Genomic DNA, 22,728 nt, shown 5'->3' with positions numbered 1-22,728 from the left:
GAAAAAATTTAGTATGCTGTATTGGATATGGAATTCGTTAAAATATAAATCTTTTTTGTCGACATCTTATATTCAATCTAGATTTATAATTTGTTTATGTATTCCAATGTAACCGTGATTATTTTGATTTAGTGTATCTCGCAACTTAGTTGCGTAATTAGCTTGTTTATGTTCAGCATGGTTTCGTCCCCATCATCCAAGTAGGAAACAAAATCTTGTCATATTTGATGGGCTAGGCTTACTCGAATTAGAAAGGAAATAACAATTGCTAATATAAACACCATGTTCCAACAAAAAAGCAGGATCATACCCTCTGATAACTTAGTGGCAGGTTTTCAATTGGATGTTTAGTATTTTGAATCAGCAATTTTTTCTTTGAGCAACAATTTGTAGAATTCTGAAGCAATTTTAAGCAAGAAAAATTACTCTTAACTGGAATTTTCATAAAAATGTAGAATATTTTTTTAATGCAGTACAATTAATTAATTAAAAAAATGAAACCTTTTTTTAGTACCCTATTTTTAACCCTATTTTCTAAACTTAACTAAAAGATACCAATAACATTCATGAAAAGGTTAATTTAGCTATTAAAATTAATTTTGTATAAAATGGTAGTTTTGAAGCAGATTTAGTACAACATTCTGTCATAAATAGTAAAAGATTAATTACACTATAATAATAACAGAACCTTTTTAATCAGTCTTGCCTCTTTTTTTTATATTAATAAAATATTTATATAGTAATAAAGTATACAAAAAATTTAATGTATTGAGTACAGTTACTATCACACATAATATTAAACTATTATGTATGTTAAAATATTTTAAATAATTGATTTAAAAATATAGCTGCTATATTAAGTAAAATATTGAAAAACATTAGTGTAGAAAGGCATACATTTCTGGGACAAAATCAAGTTAAATTTAGTGTTTAGCAATATACAAAATTAAAATGCATACACTGCTACAACAGTCATCTAAATTATACACACAAAAGTCACTAAACATTTTCGTCACTTTGTTTAAAAATTACTATTATTTTCATTATAAATATTTTTTTTTTAATTTGTTGAATTATAGCTGATGATGATTATTTTTAAAATAAATATTTATATTGGGAATATTGGGATACCCTGGTAATTTTATAAAGTTAAATTTACAGTGTTTTAACAATGTACAATGAAATAAATAACCAGAATAAATTAAAGACTAGATTGTGGAGGCAGCTGGTGTTGTTTCTGCCAAAGTTTAAAATAGAGGCTATTTCGATTGGCAATTAAAGTCTTGTGTGTTCCTCGCTCAACCACTTTCCCTTTATCGAGTACAAATATTTCGTCTGCATTCATCACTGTTGAAAGTCTGTGAGCTATACAAATGGTTGTGCGACCCTCAGCAGCCCTCTGAAGTGCAGCCAGTATTTTCTAAAAAGAAACAATAAGAACAATCAAACAATGTCTGTCTAAAGTAAGAACTCTCCCCATGCCATTTGTCTGGACCCGTAGCGGTAGCACGGCGACATGGTAGCAGAAGGTTACAGAGTTCTTGCAAAAAGATGTTTATCTTGAAAAGTAAAAAAAAGAATAATTCTTTTTACATAATATTTGAATTACGCATTAAGATAACGACTTTTTGACGTGCTCAATTTACGCCGATAGTATTGTACATCGATGTAGTGTTTCGGTTGTATTTTCGGCAGTTATTGATATTGATTTTCATGCGGATTTTAAATATCCTGATATATGTCAATTGATATAGAAAATTCAAATCTTAAATAAAAATATATTAGCATGAAATATTGAAATTGCGAATAACAATAAGACATAATCTGAGACACAAATTCATGTGCAGTGAAACCTTGGTTAAGCGGACATTCTTGGTTCCGAAAAAATTTTATGTTTATGGGAAGGGTACCCTAATAGCGAAGTTTAACACAATAAATTTTATTTTGAATATTTTCAAAGGTACATAAATAATTTTCAATAACTACCTACAAGGATATTTATTTAAACTTTAAAAAGTACTTTTTTCTATGCAAAAAGAATATATGAAAAAGTTTGATATAATTTTCCTATTAAAACACAGATATTCAAGTTAGTCATATGATACTGAACAGGAGCTGTCCTCAGTCGGTTTCCATTATTGGTTTGCACCCCTAACACCTATCCATCACTTGATAGGAAACGTGGTTAATACTTCCATGAAAGTTAACCTCCCACGATTCTCAGAAGAAAAAAAAAGTAAGGCATGAAGACCTATGGAGTTGATTTTTCACAATTAATTATCCATCAAGTGTCTAAATAAATTTTCATTTATATGAACAAATCAAAGATTAAATTATATTTCTGTTCTCTTCTTATATCCAGCTGTGTTAAATACAGCCTTCAGATTGATACAAAAATGAAAGAAATTTTCAGTGGGGAAGAAGCATTGAGAACGTTTAAGACTTCCTCTAACTTGAGGGGTCTTATAAACCTGCATTGTCCAGATGAAAAGATGCCAATGTCTGAATAATTTCACAAGAACAGAGCAGTATCATTTTCTCAACTTTCTTTGCAAAGAAAAGGCAAGATGACAAGAGAAAGATTGATTCTTTAGTAGTGAAATAGCTTAATATTTTTAGTTATGCATAAGGCAAAAAATTTATATGCTTTGAAAAAGGTGAAAAGTTGAATCTTTTTCTTTTTGTAATTTAAAGCAGAAGTAGTTTTTTTTTTCAAATTTAGAAAAAGTAGAGTCCAGTTTGAAGAGATAAAAAATAACATTTCAGGGCAAAAATGACAGTCAAGTTACGTGATCGTCAGTTTTGCGGAGAATATACATAATGGTTTATTCAGAGAATTAAAAAAATGTCCATATTGAGAGGCACCCGTTTTGCAGAAATGTCCATAAACAGGAGGTTGATATTATAATCATAACAAGAAATGTTGCTTACATAATATTCATGAATTAGAAACAATTACAAATATGATGTATATTAAATAGCATATTTCAGTTAATTAATTTTATAAATGAGTTTAAAAAAGTGGTTTTAGAATACATGCACTTTTTCAATGAGTTAAAAAATGCTCAATTAAATTTGTTATAAATTAAATGTCTATAATTTATTTTAGTAATATTTTTGTTCACATAATGATTATAAGTATTTGTTGAAACTATTTTTAAAAAATCTAACTTCTTTTACTACTTACACTATCTAGCATTTAACCAGTCAAGCAAATTTTTCGAACTTTGATATTATAGTTTTATGTTCAAAATCTTAGAGACAAATTGTGCATCCAAAATAATGTCTGATAGAAATAATTTATTTTATTTGAATTGGAAATTCAAAGCAACTGATAAGAAAGTCTTAAACATACCTCTTCTGTAATGGAATCTAAAGCTGAAGTTGCTTCATCGAAAATCAAAATGGGAGAATTTTTCAAAATAGCTCGAGCTATAGCTACTCTTTGTTTCTCACCCCCTATAAATAATAATATTATGATTATGTTTCTATTAATGTTCCGTTTCTTAAATTTATATATCACACATGGGGACAGTTAGCAAAAGAAAACAGCAGAATAACTTTTGGGTTAACTATTACAGGGCAAAATCAGGAAATTGTGCTACTGGTCAGATGTAGTTTCTTTCAAAAGCGATCACTCTTTAAAAAGTATCCATTTCAAAAAGTGAAAGTTTTAAACAATTAAAAAAAAAATTGATATAATGTATGTACATTTCACAAAATATAGTAAATATTGCAAGGTTTATTTCTAAAATGGAAAAAAAAATTAAGAAATAAGCAGGGAATAAGTTAATTTTCAGAATATTTTAAAACATTTATAATAATGCCACATCTATTTTATTTTGTTTTATAACCGTCGTTGAACAGCCAACTCAATTTTTTTGGGTTTGCGACTAACAACGGTCAACTCCGTAGACTTGTAATTTTGAACCCAATCCAGAAGACAAGGGAACTACTGCATCAGGGTGCGTAGCCAGATTTTTCATCAAAAAATAAGCACCTTTTAAGTACTTTTTAAGCACACAAAAAATATTTTTAATCACTTTCCAAAAAAAAAATCACAACTAGAATCTGTGCAGTAGCAAAATTTTTTTCCCCCATCCTTTTAAAGTTCTTAATTTATGAACACAAAATCAATAAAATTCGAAAACTTTACATAATCATGATAAAATAACTAGTTTCTGATAAATATTGCAGAGAAAATTAGAAAAATCATGAATTTTTTGTAATTTAGAACGACAATCGATATGGCAAAGAAAAAATCTCTTCTTAAAAGATAAAAAATTAAGCGCTTTTTACAAATACCAAATAAAAAAGAACCTTTATGGGCTTTTAAAAAACGTGAATCAAAAATAAGCACTTTTTAAAAATGCTACGCACCATGTGCATCAAGTATTGGGAGGCATTCGCCTTCAAGGACGACATTTTGATACTAACCTACATTTGCGTTATGCGGATAGGAAAACTGCAACAACTCTCCATGATTAGCCTGACAGTAGGGGTACTCCAACCCATGATCCGTCTACCACTGGGAATATTTTACTTCACACTGTGGTCTGTGCAAGCCGAGAGCGAAATTCACATCAACCAGCTATTGCTGGGATTTTAACCAGGTTTACCTCTTTGGAAGGCGAACGCTCTATTCCCTGAACCATCACAGCTCCAAGATATTATTGTAGTATACAATATGTCATTCTTGTAATTTTGAACCACCCCAGAAGACAAGGGAAGTTTTGGGTGAAATTCGCCTTTGGATTCTGTGGAGGAAGTTGTTATGGAACTAGCCGCATTCGCATAGCATGGAGAGGAAAACCTTCCACAGTTAGCCTGACTTCAAGGAGACTAACCCATGATCTGTCTACCTCTGAGGATATTTTTAAGTCAACACTGTGGCCAGTGCAAGCCGGATGCTGAATTCGTATCGATCAGCCACCGATGGGATTCAAACCTGGTTCACCTCATTGGAAGGCAAATGCTCTATCCCCTGAGCCACTACGACTCCAATTTAATCTTCATTTTATAAAAGATAACAATTTTATGATATTTTTGTGCACTCACAACATATTAACAAATTATGAGGATTATGCACTCACAACATATTAACCATGAGGATCATTATATTGAGTGTTGATTGTAATGTGCGCGAAAACTCTTATTGTAAAATCCATAATAACATTAAATAACAGTACCAGATAATTTGAGTCCCCGTTCCCCGACTTGTGTGTCATACTGATAAGGCCACTTTAAAATTGAATCGTGTAGCTCCGCCATTTTAGCAGCTTCAAAAACATCCTCTTCCGATCTGCTAAAGTCTCCGTAGTGAAGATTGTATTTTATTGTATTATGAAATAAAACAGCATCCTGTAAGGTCAACACACATAAATAAAGATGCATAAAATGAGGCAGAAGAAAAAAGCAGAGAAAATGTATGTCTACCTGAGGTACGATAGCAATTGCCTTGCGAAGAACGTTAACATCCATTTCATTGATGTTTTGCCCTGCTACGTATATTTTGCCATTTTGAGGCTCAAAGAACTTGTATAATAATCTCACAATTGTTGATTTCCTGTGACAGAGAATTTAATACATTAATTATAATCTCTTTCAATCTGATAATATATTGATATTGCCTTTTTATTCATTAATAATTATAATTACTTCATACAAGATTTTGTGAATTTTACAGTATCCATTTATGTATTTTACTATCAGTAATTGAAAAACAGAGACAGAGAATTTATACATTAATTATCTGTGACAGAGAATTCAATACATTAATAATTATTACTACTTCATACAAGATTTTATGAATTTTACAGTATCTATTTATGTATTTTACTATCAGTAATTAAAAAACACAGACAGAAAATTTATTCATTAATTATCTGTTACAGAGAATTTAATTCATTAATTATAATTTGTTTCAATCTAAGAATGTATGAATATTTCTTTTTTATGAATTAATATTCATTAATAATTATGATTACTTAATACAAGATTTATGAGTTTTACAGTATCCATTCATGTATTTTACTACCAGTAATACTAAACAATTTTCATTCTGCATTAGATTACTTTCTATTAAAAGTATTTCATACTCATATATTTTTATTATGCATTAATGTTTATTCATATATATTAATATATATTATCTCAATATTATTGTCCATTGCTTTTTATCCAAAATCACAAAAACGCATTTTACATTCTTAATTTTTTTTACGCATTTTTATTTATTATTAATTATTATCATTATATTATTTCTTGAAATTTACAGCATTTATTAATGCATTTTACTAATAGTAATGATGGACAGTTTTTTACTCAATGTAGCATAACTTTAAATCAATGTTGTAAGAAACATTTTTTTCCCCTCTTAAAATCCTTCAATTACATATTCTACTTTAAAAATGATCATTTAGGCATTTCTATAAACAGATTTGGTATGTTGAAGCCACATAATTCAAAGAACTTTTAATTTTAAGAATGTAATAATTGTTACAAAATATTATGGGCTCAATAAAACTTTATGCTTTTGCATACTCATTTAAATAAGAAAAGAAGGGTCCTCCAAAACTAATGTAAGTATCCAATTCTGCGCCATTTGTGCTATAAAATGTCACCAAAATGTGAACACTGATAGTTTGGGGTTACTAAAAATGGAGCACAGCATAAAACAACACATTATTACAGTGAAATAACGTTGTTTTATTCTTGTGATCATGAACAGTGATCATGATCAAAAATTTTGATCAATAAGACTATGATTGCTTTGAAAGATGAAATTTAGTGCAGCTGAATGACCATTAAAAAAGTGCTTGCGTAAAAAAAAGCTCACATTGTTGTTCCCTACTAAATCCAGTACTGTATACATCTTTGTACTAGAAATAATCACATTTTAAGTACTTATTAAGCACTCTATGCATTAACAAAATAATTTTCACACGTTATATGATCATAATAAAATAACTATAGTTTCTGACAAAGAACTCTTTTCTTGATTACATTAGCCACCAAAAAAAGATAGATTTTTTGGTTCAATTTCAGAAAGTGGAAAATGAAACCAGAAATTGAGAATCTCTTGAAAAATGCAGCAGAATTGCACATAAGTGGTCAAGAGTAATTCCCACTTAATGTAGCTCAGTATACGCAGGTGCGGACCCGCAAGTATTTCATGTAAAATTATTGTAGCTTTCATACGCTATGGAACGACGGTCCACCGAAATGCTTTGTGTCTGAGTGAATTGTGAAAACGTTGAATCAAACAATGTGAAGACCACGCTTTTGCATAATACTTGGCGAAAATTGACATGGTAAAAGGTAAAGAAAAAAAATCTCATTTTTGAAAAGGGAAAATTTAGCACTGTTTAAAAAAACTTAATAAAAAAGCACCTGCAAGCACTTTTTAAAAATGCTATGCACCCTGTGTATACGTTGTATACTTAATTAATCAATAAAAAACTAACAATTTGAAAAAAAGAGCAAGTTTTAAAAAAAAAAAAAAATTACTTCTTGCCTTAATTCTGTGTTAGAAACATTTATTACGTTAGAACAAAAAAAAACATATTTGAAATTAATCAAATAAATTTTAATTTAAATACATTTTTACTTCATTGAATCTGTTTTTCTCTCTTAGCTGAAATGTGAGCATAACAATATGATAAAAGGTCTGCGTGGGTCTCAAAGCATTAGTATTCAAACTACAGCATAGTCTATTATCCCTATAACTAAATAAATAGAACACTCACCCAGAGCCACTGCCGCCAACTAAGGCAATTTTCTTTCCAGCAGGTACTCTGAAACTCAAGTCGGATAAAATATTTTGCCCTTTAACATACTGAAAGCCAACATTCTCAAACACAACCTCTGCTTGCTTTGGTGAAATTTGAAAGAAATTTTCTGATGACTTCTGAAAATTTAAATACAAGCACATTTTAGAGATATTGCATGATTACAAACACTGAACTATTATTTAAATAGACCTCACTAAAATAATAATAATATCAAATACCGTAAAACCAGAGTACCTGGAATTCGCCTAACAGGAAAGCTCGAGTTACCGGAGCTTTCAGAAATTTATGAAAAGATATCTTTAAACTCATTTATTAATTAAATAAATATTCATTTGAATTTATTTACACATCATATTTATCATTTTTCTACAATCAATGATTCTTGAAAAACTTTGGTTCTTATTATGGATGGCAGCAATTTTTACCATGTAAATATTGTAATAGATAAACCAAATATTTTTGCATTAAGTAATTGTAATTATATTTCTTATCTTAGGTTTTGTTTTCATTTTGAAATTTAAATTTTTATTTCGTTATTGACAACTCTAATTTTTATGAGCAATTATTTTTGTAATTTAGTTCCATTTTGCAATTTTATTTTTCATACAGATAACTTTAATAATTTTTTGAACAATTGGAACAAGCAACATATCTAATTATTCAGATATCAAACCCATACCATTTATGCCACGATTCCAAAGGCAAAGTCAGTTTCGACACCTGATGCAGCATTTGTTTTTGATTGAATTAAATTTTATCAAAAAATTGATTTGGCATGATAATAAACCAAAACTTAACCTTACAGTTAAACTTTTACAAACTCTTAACAATTGTGAAAATATCAAGTAACAGCAAATCTTTTTCATAATAAGCAATAATTTAATGAGATCCTAAATTTATTATGAAAAATTTTAAAACAGAGAATCTGAGAGTGATGGGGAAAAAATAATTAGACCACTGCATCTCATAGCGTGGAGTTTGCACGAGTAAAGTTTTACTATGTTTTCTAATAATCAATAAGCATTAGTGATAATTAAACAATTACCATGGTTCAACCACTAGAAAAAATCGAATGCTATAACAATCAGTGTAAAAAAAATTTTAAATGTAAGTTTTATTACATTTTTTTCGTAAGTTATAGATAATTTGATCAATTCAAATATATTGTAATAGAGCAGAGTGAGTTATGGGAGTTGAAAAGTGGGCAATGCTTACCTAAGGCACAAATCTTCATAGTTCCATTTTTTTTAAATGTATTAAAAAAATAAAACAAAATTGAAAAAAATTACACTTGTAAAAATTTTATATTTGAAATAAAATTTACATTTGAGAAAAAGAAGAGTAGGAAAAAATTTCTTCAAGGACTTAATAAAATGAATCAAAACATAAATTTTGATTTATGCAAAGTTAAATTTTTTTTAAAAAATTTAATTTGAAAATATTACAGTAAGTTACAGTAAAAAACAATCCTTTTCATTTTAAAAAAAAAGCATAGGAGAGTGTTGACAAGAATTAAATTGCTAAAAACATGTTAAAAGTAGTCTCTTTATATGACCACAGGTGCTTCAAAAAAATATATATACAGTCAGACCTCGATATATGGTCCCCCTAAGGGACATTGAAAAAGTGACCTTATAAGCGGGGTGACCTTTTAACCGATTCATTAGCAGTTCGTAACTAAGCACGTAAATAGTACACATTATAACTTTTTAAAAATGGTAATACAAATGAAAACGATTGGCCATAAATTAAATATTTAAGTCAATAAATTTTAACAAAATTAGTAAAGAATTAAAGAAAGTTAGATTTTTAGAAAATCTTTTAATTTTAAATAAAGCTGTTTACAAATTTCCTCAAAGTGTACATACATACATTACATCTTACCTTATTTAAAATAATCATTTATGTAGGTCTGTCTCGTTTTTGGTTTAATTTTTTGAACAATGTTTTCTAGATTTTGTAACTTCTCGAAATGTTCCTCAGCTCCCTCATGGTTTGTAAAAAAAATTCATATGACATTTATTGCATTGAAGGCATCCACTTGGGTTACAGCTACAGTCTCAGGATCACTGTCATTGTAATCACTGTCCCCAACTTGTGAAACAATTTCAGAAATTGTAGCTTGTTCATTGGCTACAACATTTTCCTAGAACTCGAGAGGGGTAATTGCCTTGTAAGGAAGTTAAATAGGATTTTGTTCGAAGCCTCGGATAAAAATGACCTTATAAGCGATAACGATTTTTAAAACCTGACCATATATCCGATAATCTGTAACAAAGAATTTCTATTCAGTGAGCCGGGACTTTGGAAAATGACCTTATATGCGGGGCGACCTTATATGCGGGGCGACCTTATATGCGGATGACCTTATATCGAAGTCTGACTGTATTATAATAATAAAATAAGGTAAGAAATTGAATTACCTGAACTGGAACCTGTAAACTGAGAATGGCAAACATGGTTTGCATATCAATGAGTGACTGTCTGATTTCCCTGTAAACAGATCCTAAGAAGTTGAGGGGGAGGGACAACTGGAAAATGAGACCATTCACCATCACTAAATCACCAACAGTCATTGTACCTGAACACAGAATAAAATGACTCAGTTATTAATAATACAGTACAGAACCCGTTATCCGGAAATCAGAAAACCAAAAAACCGGAACGAAATTCAATAAATTTTCCCGCCATTTTTTAAAAAAAAATTTTTTTTTCCTCATAAGATTTTAGGATTTTTCTTTCTTTTTGGAAAGATGTTTACTTTACTATCATTTTGGAAATAATCATTAGTGTATTACTTCGTTTTTTCTTCTTTTTAAGATTATTTCCAAATATAATTTTTTTTAGTTGGGTTTAACAATAAAAAAAACGGCTTTTTGTAGCGATTCAGAAAACCGGAAAAATCAGTTATCCGGAATAGCGATGGTCCCGATCGTTCCGGATAATCGGTTCCCTACTGTAATATCTAAAAATAACTGAAATAAAATTTTTAATCTCACAAAAATAATTAATAAGCAACATTTTCTATTTATTTATTTAAAACATTATGGGTGCAGCTACCTGCCAACATTGGAGAAATAAAATAACGGAGATTTTACTAGCGATATTTTTCAGGGTACGAGTAAAGTTTTGATGCATCATGCATAATCTTGTAAGTCAAAAAGAGAAATTCAAAATTGGTAATAATATAAGCACTTACAATTAGCAAAGTAAAAAATATGTATATAAATTTTAATCTGAAGAAGATTATTTTTAAACCATTATTTATAATTACTTAAACTATTTTATTTTATAACCGTTGTTGAACAGCCGACCTAATTCAAGCTTTAGGACTACTAATGTTCAGTTCCGTAGTCTTGTAATTTTAAACCCAATCCAGAAGACAAGGGTATTTCTGGATCAAGTATTGGGAGAAATTTGCCTTCGTGGAGGACTTTTTTATGGAACTAACCCAGATTTGTGTTACACGGAGAGGAAAACCACGAAGGCCTCCCATGGTTAGCCTGACGGCTATGGGACTCTAAACCAATCCTAAATTTGTATCGACCAGCCATCGCTAGGATTAGAACCTGGTTCACCTCATTGGCAAATACTCTATCCCATCAGACACCACTCAACATACTGCAGTACTGGCAATAGTCCCATCTGTTGAGGAATAAGAGAAGTATTTTTGTCATCAGCGGCTATTTTATTACCATTTTTTTTAAAAATTCTTCAACAAATACGGAGAAATTTGAAAATATACAATTTAACAGGAGATAGTTGTAAAATACAGGAACCTACATTAAAAAACAGGAGACTTGGCAGGTACAGGATAATGTACCGAGGACAGGGGCTCATTTTGATTGAAGATGAATAAAACAGTCCTTAAGACGCCAAACATTTATTAGCGGAATCTTCCAGAAAATATAGCTATTTCTAGCACTCAATTCGGGGTATCTACTAAATCTAAAGTTTTTAAATCCATGACTTCTACCAAACACTTTCCATGACTTGAATGGGTAAATACATTATTACTCAACAAAGTCAAAAGAAGATCTAAACGAGTTTAAATTTTCCTCTTAAAAACAATATTGTTTTATCTTTGCACACTTTTTTAATAAGCCTATCTACTGTACAAGTCACACTCCTATATATATATATAGACTTCACCATTAAACCCAGAAACTTTATAGACGATTCTTGCCTAACTCCGTAAATTTCCATACTATCGCTCTGAAACTCGAATTTTTCAGAACTATCATTTTATTGCACACATTATCTCCAAGTCGACAAAAATGTCGCCAAACTGAGTCTTACGTAAGTAATACACGAGGCATTATTTTCTCTCTAAATTATGTTAGAACTAAGTGACTTTATTACAAATTTTTTAATTCAACTGTTTATTCATGGTCTGTCTGAGATATTTAGCCTCAAGACAAAAGAATGTTCCTAAAATTATGCACACATTTACCAATTCGTAACACTATCAAACTTTGTCTTAGCGAACTCTCCGCACTACTGACTACAATATTTGCACATATACTTCTGACAAATTTAACAGCTAAGATAAAAGCAATTAAAAAAATAAAATACCTTAGATGAATTTAAAATCAAATGAAGTAGGCATAATTTTAATAGACATATTTAAAATTTAATTAAATTGAAATATTAATATAATAAAAACAACTAAATTTCCCATTCGAAATAAATATTTACTAGAACTTATTTCAATAAGCACATCCAAAAACAAAAATTTTTATATTATAAGTTGCAATATACTGAGAGCTGAAATAATAAAAATAAAATTGCCAATTGTATGCTGAATTTTGTTGATTGTATATTCAACAAACATAATTTAAGTAAACAATGTTGAAATATAGAAAAATCTGTTATAACACATTAATCTAAAAATTCAACACAAAAACATTAATATAAAATATGATCTGACAGTAATATGAACAGACATATAGCTGTTTTGATTCAATGGACAAGCATGAACTCACCATCTATAATGCCATTGCTGGCCATGACCATGATGACTGTTAAGGCTGTGCTAAATATAGCATTCTGTCCAAAATTTAACATGGCCAGACTTGTAGTTGTCTTTAGAGAAGCCGCTTCAAATTTTGCCAAAGCTTTATCATACTGCTCAGCTTCATAAAGCTCATTGTTAAAGTACTGCAATAAAGGTACAAATTGAATTCTTTTTGCTAAAAAACAATTAAAAATATCATAATAATACACTTTTTGGAAGAAGTTTTTATAAAAATACCTTCACAGTTTCATAATTAATCAAAGAATCAATAGCCTTGTTACCAGCTTCATTTTCTGCTTTGTTCATGGTAATTCGGAAATGTGTTCTGAAAGTGTAAAAAAAAAATTATTGCTTAGCTAAGAAGTGTTTAATTTGATATATATCTCTGCAAGAAACTAACAAGTTAAATTTATAATCCAGTAAACTGACAAACTAAATTTCAATCTAAGTCTTGACCAAATTTTTCTAATTGTGGAAATTTTTTTTATCCAGAAACACAATTGTTTCTGTCATATGTAACAAAATCTAACTTTTGAGATAGAATTGTAAAATATTTTTAGAATTAAACATAAAAAAAAGAAACATTTTATATGCTTTGCAGTGCATATAGAAGCATAATATTATATATGTTCGACAATTAAAAATTTAACACTTAATATTATTAGCTATAATTTAAATATTACACCAAATTTTAGAACATGAATCAGAGTTTTGACTGCTCTCAGCCAATATAGCAAAGAACCATATTTAAAAACAATAACAAGCTTTGGATATATACAAAATTCAAAATAATATTTCACAAATTGTGCTATCCTTCTTGAAAAAGAATTTTTTCATTATTCTCCAAATAACATCTGACAAGTATGACAAAAACATATGTGTATATCTAAGTATATAGTACTTATACATATGTTTATGTGCATGTTTATATGCATTTCAAATAAAAGTACTTTTAATTAAAATACATAATACCTGTGTTACAACTAGCTATCATATATCTTGAATTTTAAAAACAAATTTAATCTGTATAGAGTAGCATTATTTGCAAAAAAGAATAGTCTTGCTTTACAATTTTATTGACATGGCCACTTAGAATACCATATGTTTCATATTTACTGTAGGATTTTTTTTCAGGTTTTGGAAAAAGTAAAAAACACATCCTTTACTTTCTTTCACTCATATTTAACTGAATGCAAGTTCCCAGGCAATTACAGGTCTTTTCTGCTATTTCTGAGCAGTGAAAACTGAGAAAGAGAAGGAAAAACCTGCAATTTTAAGTAAGAAAACTTGGCACCTTAAGTAAGAAAACCTATAACCTTAAATAAATTGTAAGTAAAAAATCTACAGCCTTAATAAAGAAAACCTGTAACGTTAAGTAAGAAAACCTATAACCTTAAATAAATCTTAAGTAAGAAATTTTATGGCCTTAATGAAGAAAACCTGTAAACTTAAGAAAACCTATAACCTTAAATAAATCTTAAGTAAGAAAATTTATAGCCTTAATAAAGAAAACCTGTAATGTTAAGTAAGAAAACTCATAAGCTTAAGTAAGAAAATTAAGTAATATAAATTTAAAAAAATGTCTTACCTCCATTGAGTAACTGCCAAAGTGAAGGCTGCATAACCACCAATACACCCAAGTGTAACAAGAGCAAATTTGCCACCACATTTATAATACTAAAACACACATAAATAAATAAATAAAAAATCAAAATGAAAAACTCCATCAAAACACTTAAAACGCTCTTTTGCTAACATATTTAATCATTTATTGAAACTAAAGATGAGTTCAGGCCAGTGGTCGGAAAAAAACTATATTTTCTTTGTAGCTAACTACAACTACTTTATTTTGATGCAGTAATATAATGAATATTGTAATTTGGTGTAAGGTAGTAAATGTAACTTGATCCTCGAATGTAAGTAAATTTTCTTTAATTTTGTTTCCAAAATTTTTAAAATTTTGTTTCCATTTATTTAAATATTGATTGAATTTTATGTTTCGATAATTTGAGGTAGGCTTGGTCCCGTTCAACTTTAAATTAACGAGACTCTTCTGAACAAGGTTTAAGAGGATGCCATACTGCGGAAGAAATTTTTCCTCGTAAATTATCTTTCTCCTTCATTACTAATTTAAAATGTAGAAAAAGTGAGTTCAGGCAAACCTAGAGTAAGTCATGAAGTTTCAATTGCTGAAAAAAATATTTCAAAATATTAAAATGCAAACAAGTTATTATAAGAGAACTTCTCTGTTGCATAATCCTTAGTTATCATCTCGTATTTTATTTTCATTTGTATATTTTAAAATTTTCTTTTCAGTATTTGAAACTTCATGGCTTACTCTAGGTTTGTCTGAACTCACTTTTTCTACATTTTAAATTAGTAATGAAGGAGAAAGAGAATTTGCGAGGAAAATTTTCTTCTGTTATATGGCGTCCTCTTAAGCTTACCCAAGCAAGTACTCACAATAAAGTTTCACAATAATGTTTTTTTTTTTTTTTACTTTCACAAATTCAACTTGAAAGTAGCTAATAACACTGTTTAAAAAATGTTTTGTTTGTTTTATAAATTTAACTGCTCTTGGCAGATTTTTTATTCGATACAATTGTAATGATACTTTCTCTCTTGAATATTAAAATACAAAACATTATTAATTCGAATTTTTATTAATACATTGTTTAATCTAATAAATTAATTCATGGTCTTTCAAATAAGATACTTTAGCAATACTCTAAGCTCTTGATAAGATTGTTATACATATTCATGGGATACTTTTCTTATTAGAGCATGCATTCACAACCGTAGTTAAATATAAGAAATATATTTATATAATTATATATATTATGTCTTACCTGCAAACAAATTCCATAGCTTAGTTAAAAATAAAAGAGAACACCAATTTTGTGAAGAACTGCAATTTATGACACAAATGATATTTATGACAATAAGATATTAAGATATTTATGACAATAAGATAGTAAATTTCATACAATATTGTTTAGAAGGAATTGTTTGGGACTTTTTGTGAGAAGTTTTTTTCAAGAAGTGGAGAAAAATCTACTCATAATTTTGTGAATAAGTGGAAATAAGTTGTTTTTTTTTTGGGGGGGGGGGGAAGGAACACAACAACAAATAACTTCAAGAAGTTTTAATTTTTAAATCATGAATTAGAGCCGTCATCAGAATTTTTTAAAGGAACTGTTTCTGTAATAAAAATTTTACGAAGATTTTGTAAAAAATTTTTTCATATTTAGTGAAGAGTTCTGCTTCACAATAAAAATTTTTGGGAAGGATCCAAGTAGACAACCATTACCATATATATTTAAATTGAATTTGTATATTCCTCAAAGTTAAATAGCTAAAAATGACTAGTTGATCTGAATATCAACACATAGAAAAATTTGTGCTATCAATAATAAATGAAAAGTAAAAATAACTTAAAACAAAATTCTTAAACAAACCTTGTTAACAAATGGAAAAAAGTCAGGAATAAAAAATGAAATGCAATAGATGAAATAAATTTTTAAAAGAGAAAAACTTACCAAAATACTGCTAACAAGAGCAACTTCAAAAGCTGTAGGAACAACATTAAAAACTAAAGCTGACAGGACGAAGTTAATCCCTCTAAACAAAATTATAACATTGAATATATATATATATATATATTATAGCACAATAAACAAATACAAAAAGGATTTTTTTTGGCATGCTTAGTATTGAAATACTTTGACTATATTGATACAATATTAGAAAGCACTCCTTTTTGCAGATATAATTGTGTGAGCTGATGAAGAGATTATATCTTTTCCCCCCCTGGTTTTTAATATTTATTTTAATGATAATTTTCTTATTCTCATTTAATTATTCTGTAATTTTTTGCATGTTTTCTAGAAATTTTGAACTTATATATAGATACACATAAAATAAATTACAATTTATGACAAAAAGTGCAATTTTAAAACAACAATAAATTTAATATATTTTTAACAAAATACATTTGATAGTATTTAGTTTTTTTTTTTTACGACAAAGTCTGAAAAAATAAATTAAATCTATCAGGTACAATTATAGCTAGAAAGCGAATTTTTTTTAACCCTGATCTACATACATTACTCCAGTGAACTCTACTTCAATTTTATAAATTTTATATACAATAGATTTCTGTCAGCTGTGATAAAAAATGTGTTAAAGTCACTTACAAATAAATATATAAAAGTAGAAACATGAATATAATATACAGGCATTAAATCCATTGATAGGTATAATCTTTTCTAATATTCCTAATGTCTCAAATCCTTAGACATTATGAAACAACCGCCATCTCTTATAGTATACCTTGTGCCTCTATCAATAGCTTTAGACAAAGCACCAGTTTGACGTGACAGATGAAAACTCAAATCTAAATTATGAAGATGAAGAAAAACGCTTTTAGCAACCCTTCTTATTGAGTCGTGAGCTACTTTGGCAAAAACTGCATTCCTTAATTCATTAAATAATGAAGATCCTGCTCTTGCTACTCCATCTAAAATAATAATAATACATAGTTTGAGTAACAATTTATGTAACGGTTTACAATAAATAAAACTAAAAACAGTTTCAAACACATGTTTGTTCTTCAGTGATGACAATTGTGATCATTTTTCTAGAGTGAGAATTCCTTTCACACTAGAAAAACGATCCCATGATTAAAAATACGATTTCAAATTTTTGCAAAGTTCATTAGTCAAATCAGCTTTTTGTTTTCTTTATTAGTGATAGTTAGTGTCTGTAGATCTGAAATACATAATTAAAATATCTGCAACTTTACAAAGATATGAGAATTTTCATTTGAAAAATCTGTTCCTCTTTATGTTTAAAATTGCAGGCATAATGAAAAGTACTTTATAAAGCGAAGAAAATAATAATAATAATAAAAAATATGAGAGCTTTAATTTGAAAAATCTGTTTCGTTCTAGGTTTTAAAACACAGGTGTAATGAAAAATAATTCATAAATCAAAGAAAAGAATTTTTTTGAACTAAGAATTTAGGAAGTAAGATGACTAAACTTACAGCCAAGAATAATAGCTGTGGCAACAGTGATAATGGTGGATGAAGGTGTATCAATATTGAGCCCTTGCCCAGCATGCAAGTTTAAGTAATCAACAGCGTATTTGAAAAGAAATGGCACTTCAATATTGAGAAGCTAAAATAAAAAACAAATACTATTAGTCAAATATCATTATAAATAGATGTACAATTTTAAAAAAATGAAAATTAGGTGTTAAAATAATTAATATATATATATATATAAATATTAGGGGTGCACAACCTATGGCCTGAGGGTTACTGGCAACTGTTAAAGCGCAGTTTGCGGGAACTTCTAAAAGCAATAAAAAGTTTCTTTTCATTTGGTTTTTGTTTAAACATTATTAATTTTCTTTTATTAAAATATTTAATTCAAATTTATTTTACTCTATAAAATGCGTTTTGTTTTGCACTTTTATTTTCCAATAAATTCAAATAATTAAAAGTATATAATTATTTACAAATATGTTAAATTTACTGATAAAAATATTTGGTGCTTAGAACACTAATGTTTAGATAAAAATTATCATATTTGTCGCTAACATGACTAAATATGCCTGCGGCCCTTCATTAATCTATGTGCTGTGCAAGTTGCCCTTCACTCAAAAAAGTTGTGCACCTCTAATATATATATATATATACATAATTTAAAAATATCGAGGAAATGTGGAAAATATTACAAATTAATGAAAAGAGAAGAAGAAAAATTATTAAAATAAGATATTTATAAAAAATTAACAAAAAAAATTACATTAAAAATTAATTGATTAATAATTAAAATAATGTAATTTACTTCTGTTATAAAAAATTAAAACACACTTCATTATTAAACAACAGTTAAATTTTGCTTAAAATAATAACCAGGGGGCCCATGAGAGCTCAATGCTTAGGGCTCCTGAATTTGAAAAATATGTTAAAAGTCTTTCTCCTATTTATTGCTTATATATCAAGTGTATTTAAAAGATATAAATCAAAAGATAAAATCAGACTTAAGAAAAAGAGATGTCAACAAGTAAAGAAGATATAAAGAGCAAATGATTGAATACCTTTGCCCCCACTAAGAGTCCTAAAGCGAGAACAACTCTTCTCCTTATTTCTGGTTTATCTTTTGGCCAGATGTAGTTGAACATCTTTTTGACAATCGTCCACCCCTGCATCTCTTTCGAGGGAATACCAACTTGTGATACAAGAAGAGTGGACGCTCCGGGATGGAAGCAAGGTCGAGCATCGTTTCTTGTTACTGATTTCAGCTGCAACAAAAATACTCTATTTATACTAAGTTTAGACAGAAGAAATTTTTTTTTTATATATTTTACATTGTCCCTTCTTTATATAGCTCAGTTTTATTACTCTCACCATCTTCAAACAGTTAAAGTTAAGAACAACACCTAAACCTTTGCTAATGTGACCTAAAATCAAATCACACAAATCCATCACAACAAACTTGGAATGTCTGAACAACGTTCACATCTTTTTGATTCCGAAATTAATATTTTTCCTTGTCAGTTGCTTAATAAAATGCAATTCACTGTAATTTAAAAATATAGAAATACAGGGTGTTATTTATCCAGGGTGTGGTATAGCCAAAGCATTCAACAAACAATAAGCACCATTTAAGTACTTTTTAAGCACTCAAAAATATTTTTAAGCACCATATACATTAACAAAATGCAAAATAATTTTTTAAGACTTTACATGATCATGATAAAATAGCAAGTTTCTGACATAGAAATCTTTCGCTTGATTATATATGACACCATAAAAAGATAGAGATATTTTTTGGTTCGATATCAGAGGGTGGAAAATGAAGCCTGAAATTGAGAATATCTTGCAAAATGCAGCAGAGTTGCACACGAGAGTGCAAGAATCGGACCGAATCTATCTCTGTAGATACACATGCGAATATTTACAATTATTGGTGCTATTATATGTTATGGTTGTCAGTTTGGCTGTCAGTTTCAGGAAAAATGAACACGTGACATACATTTATTAAGATCATGGCGTTTATCATTCAATGGCTAAAAAATTTAGTCGTTTAGCAGTTTTAATACTTATTATTAAGGAAATTTATTTTTAATATGCACAGTTAGGAACCAATTAAGTGTTTTGATATAAAAATTTAACGAAACTCAGAAAATGGAGTGAATTGATTTAGCAAGTGAAGTATTCAATCAAACAAATACTTTAAAAAAATGAATTCATTTATTTTATTCAATATAAAAACATACCTTACTAAACAAAGAAGATTTTGAAGCTCCATTATTTCTATAACTGTAATGTCGTACCTATTTAAAAATAAAAAAATTATTTCAGATTTACTTTAAATCCACATACATAAATATACTTTACTTCAAGGTTTCCTTTCCTATTTTCTAAAAATAATATTTTATATAATTATTATTCAGTCAGGGGTACCCACAGGGAGGTAAAAAGTGAGCAAGGCTTCATAGGAATTTTCGGGAAGATACCTTTTCTTTTTTAAATATTTTATGCAATTTTTCAGTTTTAAAACTGTGAATTAGATATTTAAGACCATTTTGATTCCTTAACGGGTCATTTTTAATTAAATAAGCCTGCTAAATAAGTAAAATTTCAAGTATTTTGAAATTTATAATCATATAGTTAAACATCAACACTGAAATTATAAACTCATAACTATAACTTAGAGTTAATTTAATTTTTGCCTCTCATTATTAATTTTTTGTACTTTCCTTAATTTTTGCACTTTCAAATCTTAGTCATTTTGACAAAATTGGGTATCATGGGGAATTTTTTTATTAAAATGTTCATTACAGCATACGCTAACACTTTAAATAAAACGAACAAGCTAATCAGTTCAATGCCACTTTTGATAGATAATATATATTAGCAACTTTGTTATGGTTGTCTTTGCAATTAAAACGATCTATTGTAAGTCTATACATATAATTAGTTGAACTGTAGAATTTATTTGCACACAAGTAACAAAAAAGTACCTAAATTTAAAAATAGGACTTTTTACTTTTTTTGCCTCTTAAAATAATGACAAACTCACAATGATGAAATATCTGTTCCAGTGATTTTACATATTTTGATAAATTCTGAAGAAAAAAAATATATTTTTCTCTGAGACATATGAGAGAACTGTAAAATCAGCAATTTTAAATCAATGATTTATTTCAAAGAAATTTATTACTTAAATATTTATTAATTAAACATCATATATAGATACTTTTAATACATTTTGATCAATTTTAATAACTTCAAATTTAGTAACTTTTTTAGCACAATGGAAACCAAAAATTAGATTTAATTCATTAACAAGAGAATAATTCTGTTGTAAATATTGTAGAATAGAATTAACATGAAATATTCTAATTACAATGGTAATAGACGTATGTAAAAGCCTATACCAAATAAATTATATTTAAAAAAAAAATCGCAGATATATAAGATTCATATACAGATATATATTTAGAGACCTGATTAAAACGTAAATCTCGATAATTTGATCTTCTAGATAAATACAACAAAGATTTGTGAAATAGTTTACAACAGTTTTTACTCTTAAAAAGATTGTAACATAGAACTGAATTTGTGCAATATAACTTTGAAAATTCTGTTCTCAATTTAATATAACAAGTGATAGAGGCAGCCATAATTCTGTATGAATGTCAATAAGTAAACATCCATCGTTCTTAAAGAAAACACTTTAAAATGTTTGCGTTCTGTTCAAAAAATCGATAATTTTTGGCACTCTTAAAATAAGTAACTGAAAATACAGTTTAAATGCTTTGATCTCATAAATCAGTAGGTATGATAGTCTGAACAAAGTTTGATAATTTTTTTATGAAAAAAAACAAGCTTTTAGCTTTATTTGCAAAAATATAATAAAATCACTCTTAACTGTAGTTTTGGCAACACGAAAACGAAAGTAATTTTTATGTTTTTGTTTTCATGTGTTGTCGTAAGCAGATCGGTGTGTTCTTATTGTTGATCTTGTGAGCAAGCTGATTCTATTTCCTTAAAATTCTTTACGAAAAAAATTTGTGTTTCTTGAATTTTATCTTGATAAGTATAATTTGAGAAAATGTCCTCCATTGGAAATAAAGGTATTTCTTAATATGTTCTTAAATTTAACACATACAGGCTACGCTGAAATTTTTAAAGCTCGTTTTAAATTGTAATAATATTTTTGTACTTAATTTCACCTTTATTTTTTAAATGAGTTTTATAAAATTTACCTAGCTACTAATTTACTAATGAACTTTTATTGTAGTTGATACTTACTTCAACTCTTATGATTTATTGCTGTTATTTTATGATTTGTGGAGGAACAATTGACAAATATAAAATGTTTATTTGCGAATGTAGTTTAAATGTTTACGAGAATGAGACAATTTATTGTAAATAAAAATCTTATAATCAAAGTTCAAAATACTTTCCTTCATTAAACGAAGATTAATTAAAAATTGAAAGAAAATTACGATACCTTGCAATTAGTCAGAATTTCTTAAATTTTGTTATGTTTTATCACTGTTATTGAGAGTTCAATAACAAATGCACAGCTCATATGTATGCATAGATGCCAACTCTACTGGATTTTCCAGTCGACTACTGGAATTTGCCAGTTTCTCCTGGTCTACTAATTTAATAAAAATTCCTGGTTTTTGTACATTCTAGAAATTTCCCTAAAATTGAAGATTCCTTAAAAAAAAACCTATTGAAATAGAATTTTTGTTCAGATTGCTTGCTTGAATATTTAAATAAGTGTCACTAATACATAATGAAGCAAGCCTTATTCGTAAAGTTCAGATAAGTATTTTAATGAATTAAATGCCTATTACTATTCATAGTTATGAATAAAAATTGTACAT

General features: G+C 28.1%; 1 protein-coding gene across 1 annotated transcript; it reads right to left on the bottom strand.

Moving 5' to 3' along the window:
- Positions 1-1,119: 1,119 nt before the first annotated feature.
- Positions 1,120-21,669, bottom strand: LOC107438835 (iron-sulfur clusters transporter ABCB7, mitochondrial). Its single transcript, XM_016051222.3, has 15 exons — positions 21,334-21,669; positions 20,101-20,157; positions 18,919-19,122; positions 17,858-17,990; positions 17,143-17,329; positions 16,350-16,431; positions 14,399-14,487; positions 13,048-13,135; positions 12,779-12,953; positions 10,217-10,374; positions 7,749-7,909; positions 5,437-5,566; positions 5,190-5,361; positions 3,356-3,459; positions 1,120-1,420 (listed from the first exon to the last, which is right to left on the bottom strand). Exons 1-15 carry the CDS (start codon positions 21,508-21,510, stop codon positions 1,202-1,204), a joined length of 2,136 nt encoding a protein of 711 aa, XP_015906708.1. The 5' UTR covers positions 21,511-21,669; the 3' UTR covers positions 1,120-1,201.
- Positions 21,670-22,728: the final 1,059 nt, after the last annotated feature.

Source organism: Parasteatoda tepidariorum, chromosome 6 (assembly GCF_043381705.1).
Source record: "Parasteatoda tepidariorum isolate YZ-2023 chromosome 6, CAS_Ptep_4.0, whole genome shotgun sequence".
In the NCBI taxonomy this organism is placed as follows: Eukaryota; Metazoa; Arthropoda; class Arachnida; order Araneae; family Theridiidae; genus Parasteatoda; species Parasteatoda tepidariorum.
The sequence above is the reverse complement of the archived record's forward strand: the minus strand, read 5'-3'. Positions and strand labels throughout refer to the sequence as shown.